General features: G+C 39.8%; 1 protein-coding gene across 1 annotated transcript in view; it reads right to left on the reverse strand.

Annotated features, from left to right (window-relative positions):
* Positions 1 to 16,417, reverse strand: part of BMPR1B (bone morphogenetic protein receptor type 1B) — a 383,487-nt gene that overhangs the window by 44,016 nt on the left and 323,054 nt on the right. The window contains exons 4-6 of the mRNA XM_079800103.1: positions 12,256 to 12,412; positions 2,049 to 2,151; positions 1,398 to 1,500 (exon numbers count right to left, since the gene is read on the reverse strand). Coding sequence (XP_079656229.1) covers positions 1,398 to 1,500; positions 2,049 to 2,151; positions 12,256 to 12,398 — 349 coding nt within the window. The 5' untranslated portion in view covers positions 12,399 to 12,412. The remainder of the gene's footprint in view (positions 1 to 1,397; positions 1,501 to 2,048; positions 2,152 to 12,255; positions 12,413 to 16,417) is intronic.

A 16,417-nucleotide genomic window follows, 5' to 3' on the forward strand; every position in this document is an offset into this window, starting at 1 on the left:
AAGTTGTTGTTCCTCCTTAAAGTCTTGTTCAAGTATCACTTCTTTGAAGCTATTTTGACATCTTTCCATGCCAGAAAGAGGGTGCCACTCACTCTTTTGTGTTCTTACTATACTTTATAACCTAACTCTACTGCTGAAATATTCCTGACTGTATAATTATTTACATGTTTCCCATAACCAACTGTGCACATCTTGAAAGCAAAAATTTCCTTCATCCATTTCTGTATCCTTAAGACATAGCATGTTGATTGCCAAATGTTTTAAAACTGACTGAATTTTGCCCTGGCTGGTGTTGCTCAGTCCTTAGAGCATTGGCCTGCACACTGAAGGGATATGGTTCCATTCCTGGTCAAGGGCAATCTGGGTTGCAGGCTTGATCCCCAGCCTGGATCAGGAGTGCATGTGGGAGGTAACCAATCCATGTTTCTCTCTCTCTCACCTGGCTTTCCTCCCTATCTTCCACTATCTCTAAAAATCAATGGGAAAAATATCCTCGGGTAAGGATTAACAAAATCAAACAAAACAACAACAACAACAAAACAAGTGACTGAATTTTGATGTGAATTATTATGGATAAACCTTATAGAGCTTTCTAGGCTATAGTAGGAACAAGAGTTATAAAAATATTATCATGGAAACCATGAAATGTCATTAGATTTTGTCGGAAAATTTTTCTCATGAAGAATCATTTTAAGCCACTTATCTATGTCTTTGGACTTAGATTTCTGTGACAATTACAAATCATTTATTTTTGGTGAGAAAAAGGAGAGGAGAGGAAATGTGAGAGCTATTTTTAACAAGAAGTCTCTGGGGGTGCTAATTTAAATGCATAAATCTTGAAATTAAATGTTGTAGATGTTTTCTCCATTTTATATATTTTATCTTTATATAATATAAAATTTGACTAAAAATACACTCTAGCATAGATAAAAGGAAATACAATCCAGCAAATAATCTGTTGTACTCCTTTCTTTATTTTTCTTTATTTTTTTAACTTTCTTTTTTCTTTCTTAAGGTCCTTTATTTTTGAAATAAATGTAGACAAATACTCATTTTTGAAGGAAATACACCCTGAGTAATACTTAGAGGTAAGCATAAAGCACTGTCTCCCTCCTCCGCCCTTCAAAAATACATTACAAACTCTAGAAACTAGTTTTCTAGGAGAAGGGGGGAGAGGTTATGAAATAGGATTCACTGGAGAGAAGCCATGTAAGACTACTTTCCCAAGAACTGCTTGCACATGTGTTTGAATGTTTCATTATGGCATCTTGCCTTGTCCTCTGCTCCAGCAGTGGAAAATGGTATAGGTAGATTCATTTAGAAAAGAAAGGATCATCCACTTTTTTATTGTCTTTATGCCTAAGGCTTTTCCAGCGTGGAAGCCTGCCTCTCCTTACCTCTGTTTTTCAGTGGAGGCAATGTAGGGTGCAGATCTTTATTACATTCATTCCGTTCTGTGCAGCATTCAATTGATCTTCTTTGGTGAGGGATGGGAGTGTCCTAAAATTAAACCCGAAAAGCTGTTAGTGGGTGTCCCCTAGATTTCATAGGTACATAACCTCAAACTTAAGAAATTAAGACTAATTAGGTAACTTACTTGAAATTCTTGCACAAACATGTTGAAAATATTGTTTTCTTTTAGGTCATTTCTTTTAAAGTATCATGTATGACCTTACCGCAATGTCTGCATTTCAACAAAATTACTACTACATTTGTAATACCCGGTGTGCACAGTGTAAGTGGACGGAGACAGCTAGGCATGATGCAGTTAGCTAAATTGGAATTTGAGCAAGAAGGTCTAATGGGACACTAAGCCAGAAGTTATCGGCAAAAATAAACATAATATTTCATTTCAAAATGAAGGGAAAATTGGCCCAATGAGAATGCTCAAATTATTTTCCAAATCACTAAAAACAGCCTAGTGAAAAAAAAAAAAACACCCACAAACAAACAAAACCCCACACACAATTGCTTTCTCTTATTGAAACGTGACTGTTTGAAATCTAGCCAAGGAAAGGTTACAAAGTGGAATGGAGTTTCCTCCTTACCCGGCACTGAAAATCTGAGCCTTCTAGTCCCAGACACCCCGACGTGATCACAGGCATCCCAGAATCATCTTCTTCTATCATCGTGAAGCAGTATCCATCTGTGCTAAAGACCAAACAGGCAAAGCAAGTGTGAGTGTAAGTGTGTGTGTGTCTAGGGGAAAAGGAAGATGCTCATCATTTGTTTCATTAAAATCAAGAAGTTCAATGATCATTATAAGTTACAGGCTGTGGAGAGAGTTCCGAAACTTCCTTTCATGAAACTTGACTTAATTATCAATAAATATTTTGTAAATAGCTCCTCTGTCTAGAAAACTGCGAGAAAGAAGTATCCAGAATTTCCATATCACATATACAATTAATAACCACATATTCAGATTACTAAACACTTGTTTTGGTCCTTGGCAGAGATCTCTCTTTTTTAAAAAAAATATATATATTCTTTTATTTCAGAGAGGAAGGGAGAAGGAGAGAGAGATAGAAACATCAATGATGAGAGAGAATCACTGATCGGCTGCCTCGTGCACCGGGATCAAGCCCCCAAACCCAGCAAGTGCCCTGACTGGGAATCAAACCCAGTACCCTTCAGTTTGCAGGCCAATGCTTTATCCACTGAGCCCAAACCAGCTAGGATGGATCTCTCTCTCTCTCTCCTTTTTTTTTTTTTTAAATTGATTTCAGAGAGGAAGGAGAGAGAGATAGAAAGCATCAATGATGATAGAGAATCATTGATTGGCTGCCTCCTGCGCGCCCCCTACTGGGGATCAAGCCCACAACCTTGGCATGTGCCCTTGAATGGAATCGAACCTGGGACCTTTCAGTCCACAGGCCGACGCTCTATCTACTGAGCCAAACTGGTTAAGCCCAGAACAAAACAACTCTGAGGAAGATGGCACTATTCTTACCTTCTATATGAGGACACTGAGGCTCAGAGAACTTGAGTAATTTCTCCAAGGCCTACAGCTAGTGAGAGTATGTACGGCAGGGGTTTGAACCCATGCAGGTGAACGTCTATGCTGGCTCTCCTTGCACTGAGGTTGTGAAATAAACTTACCTCTTACTAAGGCACACAAACTAAACTAAGGAGGGGCAGCAGTTGGGGTCAGCACAGCAGAAGTGAGGTGACTAAGATTCTGCCTTTTGGTACTTGTGCTTCTGGGCTGGCCTGTCGGATGAAAACATCAGGCTTTGTTTTCAGCAGTCTGGACTTAAACTGGAAGTGGGGTAAAGTGGACAGTGGAAAGAAGGGTTTTAACAAGATCACTGTTAAAGCTTTTTCATCTCATGGCACACACAAACTAATTACTAAAATTCTGTGGCCTGCCAAAAAATGTACTTTTTGCTGATCTGACAAAAGAACAAACTATAATTTTGACTCATTCACACCAGAGAGCTATTGTTGTGTTGGCTGTTGTCATTTTTTTTTAATTTAATAATCTAAGGGAAAAGAGGTCAGTGCCCCTGACTAAAGAGTCAGGTATCACATGTTTTAAAAATTCCTGCAGCACACCAGTGTGCCTCTTGCAGCACACTGGTTGAAAATCGCGGCCCTAGAAAGTAAAGAAACCATATATATTTCTGTGTGGGTTTTTAGATTAAAGAGAACTTTCATTTATTCTATCACATTTAGTCCTCTCAACAACACTGAGAAGTGATAATTTCTATTTCACTGACAAGGAAATTAAAGCTATGAGAGTCTAATAAGCAAACAGTTACAGAATCAGCCTTTTCATCAAGAACCTCTTGCTTCTTTCCCACACATTTTTCCACTGTCCCCTCCTGGGACTAAAAATGGAAAACAAGAACTGTTATATATAGAAGTATTTATAAACAAACATTTATTATATTGGGAGTCCGCTGGGCGAAGAATGCCAGCAGACTCCCAATGTAAGTCATAGACCCCTACTGCGTGTGTTATGAAATAAAGGACTGACCTATATCTCCATCTTTTCTTCGTGGACATGCATGCTCAGTGTCCAAGACAGACATGACAGCACAGTCCTCAAAGGTCAGGGAGGCAAGCTCTGCGCATGCTCTTAGCCATGGTTTCTGGGTTGGTCTGTTCTGTGTTGGTGGCAGCAGCATTCTGCCATACCTTAGTCCTTCAGTTATCATCAACACCCTTAGTATTGCTTACTTGGTGTATAAGCCTCAAGTGATCCAAAATGCCTCCGTTTATGAAAACTAGCAGAGCCAAGTTCAAACATACTAATAAATGGCTGGGAAGGGCCAGTGATAAATCTCCCTTTTTTAGACCAAGGTCAAATGAATGCATATTGTTGTGGAAGAAAGACTGCCCATGCTTAAAATTATTTGGGGCATTTTAGCCCATATACTGACATTGCTATGACAATCTAAAGCATGTAAATACTGACGGCGATAAATACAAGAGCTGTCCCTTAGAAATTTACTGTAAACAATGTAATCAAACAATGCCCGTGTGTGTGTGTTGTTGTTGTTGTTTTATTACTTTCCTACACATTTAGATTATGTGTGTAACTTCCATTTCTCATCAGAAGTAAAATTCAGGAATTATCTGAAATAAAGTCATCTTAATTTTCTGACATTAGGAATTCATAGAGGCTAGAAAAGCTGATTCAGTATGGTAAGTCCAAAAAGACTAATTTCTCCTTAATCATGAGTTCCCCTTGCTCAAAATCTGAATACATGAAAATGCACTTTTAAGCAACTTACAAGAATCAAGAATGAGAAGAGAAAAAGCTGGTAAATCTGTTGGTAAGTTACTGTTACAGGGTTCTAAGAAATAGAAAGAAACATCAGCGAGGGTAATTTTAAGCTTTAAAAATGCACTCCAGTCCAGCCAGTGTTGCTCCATGGTTAAGCATAAAAGCCATGTACCGGGAGGTCACCAGTTCAATTCCCAGTCAGGGCACAGGCTTGGGTTTCAGGCTTGATCCCCAGCAGGGGGCGTGTAGGAGGCAGCAACTGATGATGTTTCTTTCTCATCAATGTTTCTCTCTCTTTTCAGTGAGGTATAAGATATTTTGAACCAGTCTCAGTGTTCATATTAATAAAGCATTTGTGTTTTCTCACCCCCACCACCTTATGCAGGTATACTCACCACTCCCTCCCACCTGACTGCTCTGAGAGTCTTCCAGCAGGACTCCCCCTCTCCTCTCTCTGGATTCTGCCTGATAAACCTTACATTTTCCTTCTCTGCTCAACAATCTCCAATGGTTCACTATGATTTTAAAGAACCCTACGCTGTTCACTTCCTATTAAGTCCAACAATGTATGGGCCACTTAACATTCTCATCTATGACTAACGAGAGGCACAAAGAGAGAGTTACTCCTTGTAAAAGACTTCATAAGCAATTCTGAAATCATAGCCTCTTCCTACTAAATTACAAGTTCTGATGCAGGACCCACCATTCTCATTATTGCATTGGTTTGAACTCAACATCCACTGAAAATAAATAAATAAAGACCTTAAAGCTCAATGATCATATGGCCTGGGCAACAGTGGGATCAACTGGATGCAATGTCAGCTATATAAACAAATGAGAACAATGTGCACTTTAAACACTCAGAGGCCCTGGGTCAGGAGCACCTGTCTAAAAACTCACACCGCCACATTCACCAAGAGGTTTAAAAGCCCTGGGTTAATACAAACTTTGTCAAAAGGCTCAAGGTCCCTAAGCTTTTCCTTCTACCCTTTGTGACTCTTCAAAGCCCAGCTGGAGACTCATCTAATTCCTCATGGAGGCAGGGTGGTGTCATTTACACATCCTTTGTGCAAACATCTGATGCGATTGATTACACCAGTAACCCCAGAAAACCACCCAGGCAGGAGAATTTTTAGTCTGAATTCAATAAGATAAAGGAGAAAGTACTTAAAATTGCGTCTGAAAAAAAGAGTAAAATAATAAATTTTAGAAATGAATAAACTTTGTGAGGGAGTGGAGGAACCTGAGAGAGGTGAAGATTCAGGGACAAAAATGACTATTAACGACCAAATCAAGTAAAACAAAGAAAAATACGTGAAGTGGGACCAGTTTATGTATAGAGAAAAATAAGCCAGGCTGAGATTACACTTGGTAGGACAGGAAAATAAGACAGAATACTGGCATGGTGAAAGCCATGTACAAAGAGTAATTGAAGGAGACTTTGCAGCTTCCAGTGATACGCTGTGATCGCCTGTGGTTCCAGGAGTGGCATCTGGAAGTGGAATGGGAAAGATTTAACAACGCGAAATAGCACCTGGAAAGATATCTGGAAGACAGAGATTATCCTGAGGGAGCTATGACAACGGCTTCACTTCTTACTCTAAATTATGGATATTAAAAAGGCTCGATGCATGACACATTTACACCTTCAACATGCATGCCATCAGGCTGTAGAAATGGCATGGATTTTGGAAACAGACACACCTGCACCTGATAGGAAACAAGGCCAAGAATGACTTTGGCCTTGCTGTTGGCTAGAAAATAATTGATGGTACTCAGGAAGAATTAAAAAACCCTCTAAACTTTGCACAGGCATTCTAAATTACTGTGTGGGATTTCAGAATCTCTTAACTATGATGCACTCTTAATTTGGGCCACTTTTTGGATTATTCTCTCTAGGAAAGTGGGAGTGGTAATGAGCATAAGATCTACCTAGACCAGTGATGGCGAACCTATGACACGCGTGGCAACAGTGGGATCAACTGGATGCAATGTCAGCTATATAAACAAATGAGAACAATGTGCACTTTAAACACTCTGAAGGTCAACAAGTATAACCTGGGCTTCCATTGCTACTGACACGCGCAGCCATTTCTGATGACACGCGGCCGCTGAGGCGGCCGCATGCCGAGGATGAAACATTTGCTGCTCCTGAGGATGAAACATTTGAGAAATAATGTTTTTTCCTCAAAGTGACACACTACCCGAGTTATGCTCAGTTTTTTGGCGAAGTTTGACACACCAAGCTCAAAAGGTTGCCCATCACTGACCTAGACACTCAGCTTGGCTAAGATTTGCCTCATAGCCAACCAGACAGCTTAGACCAGCCCTTATCTAAGCCTCAAGCAAGGACACCCTTGTGGTTAGAAATTTTGTACCTAGGAAGGCAAGGTTTAGTGTAGTATTACTCAAAGGGTGCTCCCTTTCAAGTCAGTAAACAGCTTATTTTTGGTCTGTGAGATTAGAAGTTGAAATTTGTACTGTATAGCAATACGTTTAGCTGTTGAATCGAATGGAAAATAGAAAAAAGGAGCACATACTAGTAATTTGTAAGTATTTTAAATTTATTTTTCAAATTAATCTATAATTCATTTGTATTGTATTTAGAAAAATACCAGTGTACAAGTTATTGGGGGGGGTGTCTTTCAACAGAGATAGTTTGAGAAGTACTAATCTGAAGGTCAACAAGTATAACCTGGGCTTCCATTGCTACTTGCACATTAAATATTTCTAAACTGCAGTTATCAAGATCAATAAGTGTGATTGCTGCATTTCAGTTCTTATCCTATTTGACCTCTAACAGCATCCTCCCTCTGTAAACTTGGCTTCAATGACACCAGACTCACTGCCTCACTGCTAATTCTCAGTCTCCTGGGAGAGCCTCCTTTACCCAAGCATTGCGTGCCTCAAGGCTGTCTTCCTCCGGTAGATTGGATTATTCTAGTGCTGTTCTCAATTCTTCATGCCCCACCCTAGGCACAGTCTCCTTGACTTGGAGCTTAACTATGACATTTGATTTGTAAATGGAATGTTAGAGGACATGACACAAACAGAAGCTTTAAAAGTTTGCTCCCCCACACTCAGGTGAGAAAGAATATGCCCTGAGTAGCTGCTGGTACAAAAAGAATGAAGAAACATGTGCAGTAGGTCTGAGCTCAAGTAGCAGACTGAAGCCAAGCACACCCAATCCAGCAGAGCTCAACAGCAGCAGCCCACTTGTAGAATTAGGTATTTAAAAAAAATAAAAATAAATAGCCCTAGCCGGTTTGGCTCAATGGATATAGTGCCATGGCCTGTTGATGGAAGGGTCCCAGGTTCAATTCTGGTCAAGGGCACATACCTCGGTTGCAGGCTCAATGCTTGACCCTGGTCAGGTTGTGTGCAGGAGGCAACCAATTGATGTGTCTCTCTCACATCCATGTTTCTCTCTCTCTGTCTCTCCCCCTCCCTTCCACTCTCTCTAAAAATCAATGGAAAAATACCCTCAGGTGAGGATTAAAATAAATACATAGTCTTTAAATAGTTGTAAACCACTATGATTTTGAGCTTGTTCCATAGCAAAAACTGACTCATGTTTTATTCCACATTCCCTCCCCAACCTTGTATCTGAGTTCCAAATCCACACCCTATGCCTACTCTTTGATATCTTCACTTGGATGTGTTAGAAACCTTAAACTCAACATGTCTAGATTGGAACCCGACTGTTTTCCTTTGTCCTTCTTCATTGAAAGGCTATACTATGCATCTAAATGTTCATCCAGAAACTTGTGAAGCCCCTCCCATATACAATTCACCAGCCCAAAACTTTCCTTCTAAATAGTTCTCCAACACATCCACCTCTCCTGCACCAGCACCTCCCTCATACAAGATCATGTTCTCTCACACCAACGGTCCTTCCTGAATCCACTTTTCAATTTCCCTTACCTAACCGTTGTTGTTCTCAAATTCATTTTTTGTTTCCCTCTAATACATCCAAAACTCTGAAGAAAAGAAAAATTTTCAAAAAAAGCTAATCGTCACTGTTCCTCCTGCTTAACCATTAGCTTCCATGGCTTCCTGTGTTCTCAGAAATAAGACCAACGTCTGTGACACAGCCCACCTGGCACTGGCAGCCTTTCCCGCGTCTCCAGGTTCGACTCCTGCCCTTCTCCTCGCCCTGCACTCTGAGAAAACCACGCTGCCCCTCCCCACCACAGAGAAAACTGCACTGCGGTTCACCCTGCCTGAACACTGTCTTCCAGAGGAACTTGGGACACTTCAATGGCTATAAGGAAAACAGGACAAAATATGTGAAACTGGGATAGTTTTAGAAAGCTTGATCATACGATCACCAGAACTATGATTTCAATGACACACACACATTTATTCTTAGTTACTAGAGCAGTGGTTCTGAACCTTTCTAATGCCGCGACCCTTTAATACAGTTCCTCATGTTGTGGTGACCCCCAACCACAAAATTATTTTCGTTGCTACTTCATCACTGTAATTTTGCTACTGTTATGAATCGTAATGTAAATATCTGTGTTTTCCGATGGTCTTAGGCTCTACAGCAGTGGTTCTCACCCTGTGGGTTGCGACCATCGGAAAACACAAATATTTACATTACGATTCATAACAGTAGCAAAATTACAGTTATGAAGTAGCAACAGAAATAATTTTATGGTTGGGGGTCACCACAACATGAGGAACTGTACTAAAGGGTCGCGGCATTAGAAAGGTTGAGAACCACTGTACTAGAGACTCAGACAAAAAAAGCAATATAGCCCCCTAATATGCTTCCACCTGCTAACGTTCTTCAGTAAACTTCGTAAAATTCCTGATACTTTTTCTATTCACTACAAAAAGGCACTGTTGCCCTAGCTGGTTTGGTTCAGTGGATAGAGCATCAGCCTTGGGATTGAAGTGTCCTGGGTTTGATTCCAGTCAAGGGCACATACCCGGGTTGTGGGTTCAATCCCCGGTGGGGGGCGTGCAGGAGGCAGCCAACAGATGAGTCCATCTCATCACTGATGTTTCTCTCTCTCTCTCTCACCCTTTCTTTCTGAAATAAAAATTTAAAAATTTGAAAAGGCACTGTTCCCCAGGAAATACTGCCTGAGCTTAGAATTATTTTACCTTTCGAGACTCTGATCCCAACCTTGCTCTAAGAGCCAAGCTCCCAGGCCTCTCTGAACCCTAAATCCCTAAGTCTAATGGTAGGAAATAAGCATCTCCTACCATGCTCAGTTGTTTTGCTGATTAAAGGAAATATATACTTAGGATAAGGTGACGTCCCGCTTTTGGCGGGACAGTCCTGATTTTTAACAATTTGTCCCACGTCCCCCGGCATTTTAAAAAAGTCCTGATTTTTGGAAAGAATGCACGACAAGCTAGGGAACGGCGGGAGAACGGGAAGGGAATATACGGTTTTCGGTGGCCATGTGGCTATTTAGCCAGGATATGAGTTTTATATTATTTTTGTTAATTTTATAATGTTAAACTTTAATAATGACAAATAATTGTTGAGAACTGATTATCAAGAACTGCTTATCAAAGTTCGCATTGTTTATCAGTTGTTAGAATTCGACCACCATTGTTTGGACTTAACGAACAATGGCATTTTTGGGGATTGGCAACGACGAAAACATTTTGTAACTGTCTCTCAGACGTTACACATCGTACTGCATGCTAGTAAGCTAGTTAAACAAGTGATGTCATTACAAATCAGCTATTCAGATAATTTAGGTAAGTAATTTATTTATTTATTTCATAAATACATAAATTTTCTTGAATTTAGCAGACAGTACTCATATTATTTATATTTTATAGTGGCGGCAAAAAGTCTAGCGCCGGCCTTGAAAATGACACTTACGACTTACGTTACGGCTAATTCAGGGGGAAAATAATACAAGTTAGTATTGTTATTATTTAGAAAGAAATATAGGATTAAAATAATTTTTAAAATATAGTTACTTTATAACAATCAAATTATTTTAATTTATAAACTAACAATAAAATATGTTCATGTAATTATGTACCTACTTACTGTGTTTTTAAGCAATATGTATATAATAATTTATAATATAATTTTAAATTATTTTTTTTAGATTTTTAACATAATGAGTAAGAAAAGAGGATGCAAATTCAACGATGATCTAAGAAGTGAATTTCCTTTTATTAAAAAAACCAAAAGCGATTACAATATAGACCAAATTTTTAATCAAGAACCCCCCCCCCCCAGGCCGAAACTGGTTTGGCTCAGTGGATAGAGCGTCGGCCTGAGGACTCAAGGGTCCCAGGTTCGATTCAGGTCAAGGGCATGTACCTTGGTTTCGGGCACATCCCCAGTAGGGGGTGTGCAAGAGGCAGCTGATCGATGTTTCTCTCTCATCGATGTTTCTAACGCTCTATCCTTCTCTCTTCCTCTATAAAAAATCAATAAAATATATTTAAAAAAAAGAACACCCCCCCCCCCAGGTCAATGGTGTCCCGCTTTACCAATGTTAAAATCTGGTCACCTTAACCTAGGAGTATACCCGACTTCCCTCCCTGTCATTCCGTTAATATGTATTTCCTGAGCTATATATTTCATAGCATACTGATAAGTGTATATCAGATCCACTTAATGAGAAATAAAAACAAAAAACCGGTTTCAGGAAGAAAAAATGCATTCAACTTCATGCTCCATTCTGGATAACGAGGCCCCACATGGCTGCCCAGCTATCTGCCCGGACTTCTCACCCAGCAGCCCACTCCTTATTTGGGTCCATCCTCCTTCCTGAGGCAGACGATGCTTCTCTGACGTTTAACTGCTGAGACCTGCGCTTGTGTGGCTGCGTGGGTCCCCTCTCCCTGGGCCCCCCTGCCCATTGGGCTGTGCCTCTTCACTCCCTGCTGTCCTCACCCAGGAGAAGAAGTGCAGCTACACGGACCAGCAACATGGATGTGGCTGCATGAAGATGTGTATGGAAGAAGGAGGCAAAGCGTCCAGCTTCAAAGGTTAGAACATAATCATACAAACAGAATTATCTGCTAAGGGGTTTATTCTCTAGTACTTTGACAATGTGTTTCCCATCATCTGGTAGACTCTCATAAGCCCTGCCACCATACTGCTTCCCAGAGCCCGTTTCTGAATAAATCCTAGCAGCTTAGGTGTTCTTTCCAAAACAGTAGCACCAGCAGCATGACAAATGGTTACAACAAAACAAAACACAACAACACAATTTGATACTCCCTGCTGTTGAACTAATTTGGGGGATCAGGTCTTTTAAAAGAAAATAATTGCCTTTTGCTCCTTGACATGGAGCCTGGGACCTGTGCTCTATGTTTATTTCATGTGCATGTGTGATGTTTGGAGGAAGGAGAATCTCAGAGCAGCATTTCAGGAAAAATGCAACCCATGGTTTCGCTAAATACAGGCACAACTCTGAGAGTCAGTGGGCTTGGGCGCTGTTCCCTAAAACATGCTCTTGGAAACACCAGCATGCAGCTCTTTAGTGGGGACTTTCTGTTCACACACGGTTTGAGTAATGTGTATGACCAACCTGCAGATATTGTTGACCGAGTCTTCAGGACAGTGGTGGTGGCATTTACAACGCAAGATCTTTGGACGAACAGTGGGGGCTGTACTGTCACCATCCTCTTTCTTGGTGCCCACATTTAGTTTTCCTGAACTTCGCAAAAGCATGTTATCAAGGAAGTCTGCTGAAAAGAAGAAAGGGTAAGCATTTAAGCTTATGGGATAGCCAAGCCAAAGTCTTTCGTTAAAGAATAATGTGACATCAAACAAAATATTGAATTTTCATAACATTTAAAGATTCAAACAGAGGACAGGTATTTTTATGGTTTTTATATCAAAAGTTATACTCTATAAATAAGAGATTATATAGTTATAGGTAAGATACACTGAGTGGCCAGATTATTATGATCTCTGAACACATAATAATCTGGCCACTGAGTGTGTATCCTATATAATAAAAGGCTAATATGCAAATTGTCCCCTCGACCAGGAGTTCGACCAGCAGGCACACCGGCCAACCGCCCATGTCCCCTCCCCCTGGCCAGGATGGCTGGACCCCACCCATGCACGAATTCATGCACCAGGTCTCTAACACACACACACACACACTGAGTGGCCAGATTATTATGCGTTCAGAGATCATGATAATCTGGCCACTCAGCGTATATAACTATATGTCTCAGATAGAATGTGGAAATTCTCATAACCCTTTCATTAAATTACTATATTGTATTTGGGCGCAAGGAGCTCAATGAGACACCATTATATAGATTAGTTTTATCTGTATGGTAATACTGTGGGTAGATATCATTCCCATATTCCGATGAGAAAATTAAGACTAAAAGTTGTAGTGATTTTCAGACAACTAATAAATCACAAAGCCAGCATTTAAACCTAGATTATTTGGCCTCTAAAACTCTCTTTCCAGCAGTCTATTTACTTAGGAGTCTCTGTATTTTAGGTATAATACGTATTTTTTAAACAAATTATTTGAAATATTTAACCTGAAAAACTGGGTAGGACGATGAAAACTTAGTGATCATAAAGATACATTTCGAAAGATACATCTTCCCCATCAGCTTTTTATGCAAAAGTTACTCATGCAAATGCTACACATATTAGTATCAATGAGTCTACATCTCTGATGGAAGGCACTCTAGTTGACATGATCTCTACAGGCAGGTTTTCTGGGGTCAAAATTAGGCTTTGAGATTTATCAGTTAGTTGACGTTGGACAACTTTATAAATAATCTCATTGTGTCTCATTCCCTTACCTTTAAGGCAAAGATAGTTATAAGCACCTACCTCATGTCAAGAGTTTAGAATATATATGTTACATAGTAATACTTAATAAATGTTAGTTGATATTATTAAAATAATATAATTTTTTCACATTTTAAGTAGTGAGACAATGTTTCATTATGTAACATAGTTTTCATGTTTTCCTTCTTCACTCCCACTGCTTCTGGAAAGTAATTATGTCTGAGAAGGGCGCATGCATTAATCGATACTGTATCGATTTCTGTTCACACACGGTTTGAGTAATGCATAGGTTTAAACAACCTATGTTTAAAACAACAGGAGATAAGTTAGATCTCTAAAATGAGATTCTAGGCATCGGGGTTAAAGCTCTCACCATGCAATATCACTGCACAAATTGTCACCCTGAGCAATGCTTGATTTTCTCTCTCAACACATCCAGCTGGCCTATAATTAAGTCAAATTTCAACAAAAAATATTATCTAAGAGATTGTAAAGGCTAAAAAATAAAATTCTAGGCCTAAATGCAATATACAAAATAGAGGTGTACAGTGTGCATGTGTTGTTTTTAAAAACTGCAAATAGATGCCTCCAGCCATTGGTATAGCAGAGAATGAGAAATTTAGAAAAAAGATCTATGGAGATTCTTCCTGATTTTCTGTATATTAAGCTAATTAATTGAATTCTGGTTCTTAATACATACTTCTAACGTTATGGCCTGAATTATCTCAAAGTAATACAAAGTATTGCAAATGAGATATTTTCCATCTATACCAGACCCCATGTCTTCGAAGTTATAAACAAAATGATAAAATTTTATTTATTGTGAATATGTCTACTTAAAATATGTAATGGGTACCTATCCTGTTCCAGGCATAGCCTGTAAGTAGAATAAACTAAACATATACAGAATTAACCATTTGATGAGAAAAGTTATTAAGTGAAATGTTTACATAGGATGGTCTACATTAGAAAGGAAATATCCTCGTACTATTGGAAATAAGATGTTGATTTGTAAGAAACATTTTAAAGGAGTCACAATTTTTTCACATTTAAAATTTATTTAAATTAAAGAATGATATAAGATTCAGCTATGAGAAAATTCTTTGCAATATTGCTTAAAACAACCTATGTTTAAAACAACAGGAGATAAGTTAGATCTCTAAAATGAGATTCCTATGTAACAATTAAAATGTTGCTATAGAAGTACATTTATTGACAAGAAAGAATATTAAAATATAATTTTTGTTGAAAAGGGTAGATTTACAAGGTCCTGTCCTTTTGAACAAAAATTTTGTTTTTATAACAGCAAAGGGGGCTAAACAAGGAACCTACAATGTAAAAGAGATAAAGAGAAGATACTAGCAATAAAACCTAGAAAGCAGAAACTGATTTTTTTATCCTCACCCAAGAATATGTTTATTGATTTTAGAGAGAGATAGAGAGAGAAACATCAATCGGTTGCCTCCATAAGTGCCCCAACTAGATCAAATCTGCAACCTAGGTATGTGCCCTGAACAGGAATTGAACTCACAAGTTTTTGGTATACAGGATGATGCTTCAACCAATTGAACCACATAACCAGGGCCAGAAATTAATTTAACGAAGCCCAAAATGCTGATCTTCTAAGACAAAGGTAGAGAGAAGCCAAGTTGTTAGAACTTCAGCTATCCTGTCGCAGTCCTTAGAGGCTGGTAACCTTCCTTCCCCACCCCTGCAGAAGCCTGGACAGGTGAACATGATATACACATCACAGAGATGCAAAAGAAACCATCAACAAAATGCAAAGGGAGCCCACTGTGTGGGAGAACATATTTGTCAATCATCTGATACACGGTTAATTTCCAAAATATATAAAGAACTCATACAACTTAACAAAAGGAAGTCAAACAATCCAATTAAAAAATGGGCAAAGGCCGAAGCCGGTTTGGCTCAGTGGATAGAGCGTCGGCCTGCGGACTGAAGGGTCCCGGGTTCGATTCCGGTCAAGGGCATGTACCTTGGTTGCGGGCACATCCCCAATGGAGGGTGTGCAGGAGGCAGCTGATCGATGTTTCTCTCTCATCGATGTTTCTAACTTTCTATCCCTCTCCCTTCCTCTCTGTAAAAAATCAATAAAATAAAAAGAAAAAAAAAGAAAAAAAATGGGCAAAGGACCTCAATAGATACTGAGGCCTGCAGGGAAGGGCAGTTGGGGGGGGACCAGGCCTCCAGGGGAGGGTAGTTAGGGGTGACCGGGCCTGCAGGGGAGGGTAGTTAGGGGTGACCGGGCCTGCAGGGGAGGGTAGTTAGGGGCAAACAGGCTGGCAGGGGAGCAGTTAGGCATCATTCAGGCTGGCAGGGGAGTGGTTAGGGGGTGATCAGGCTGGCAGGCAGAAGCGGTTAGGGGCAATCAGGAAGGCAGGCAGGCGAGCAGTTGGGAGCCAGCAGTCCTGGATTGTGAGAGGGATGTCCGACTGCCCGATTAGGACATACATATGGCCAAACAGGACATACAGATGGCCAAAAGATATATAAAAAAATGCTCAAAGTCACTAATCAGCAGAGAGATGCAAACTAAAACAATAATGAGGTATCAAACACATCATACCCGCCAGAATGGCTACCATCAACAAATCAACAAATGACAAAGATGTGGAGAAAAGGGAACCCTAGCACACTGCTGGTGGGAATGCAATTGGTGCAGCCACTACAAAAAAACTGTATAGAATTTTCACAAAAAATAAAAAATAGAACTGCCATTTGATCCAGTGATCTCACTTCTAGGAATCTATTCTAAGAATCTTGAAACATCAACCAGAAAGAATATATGCACCCATATGTTCATAGCAGCGCTATTAACAATAGCTGAGATCTGGAAACAGTCCAAGTGCCCATCAGTAGATGAGTGGATAAAAAAGCTGTGGTAGCTCTAGCAGGTTTGGCTC

The sequence above is a fragment of the Cnephaeus nilssonii genome (genome assembly GCF_951640355.1).
Source record: "Cnephaeus nilssonii genome assembly, chromosome: 1".
Taxonomy (NCBI): Eukaryota; Metazoa; Chordata; class Mammalia; order Chiroptera; family Vespertilionidae; genus Cnephaeus; species Cnephaeus nilssonii.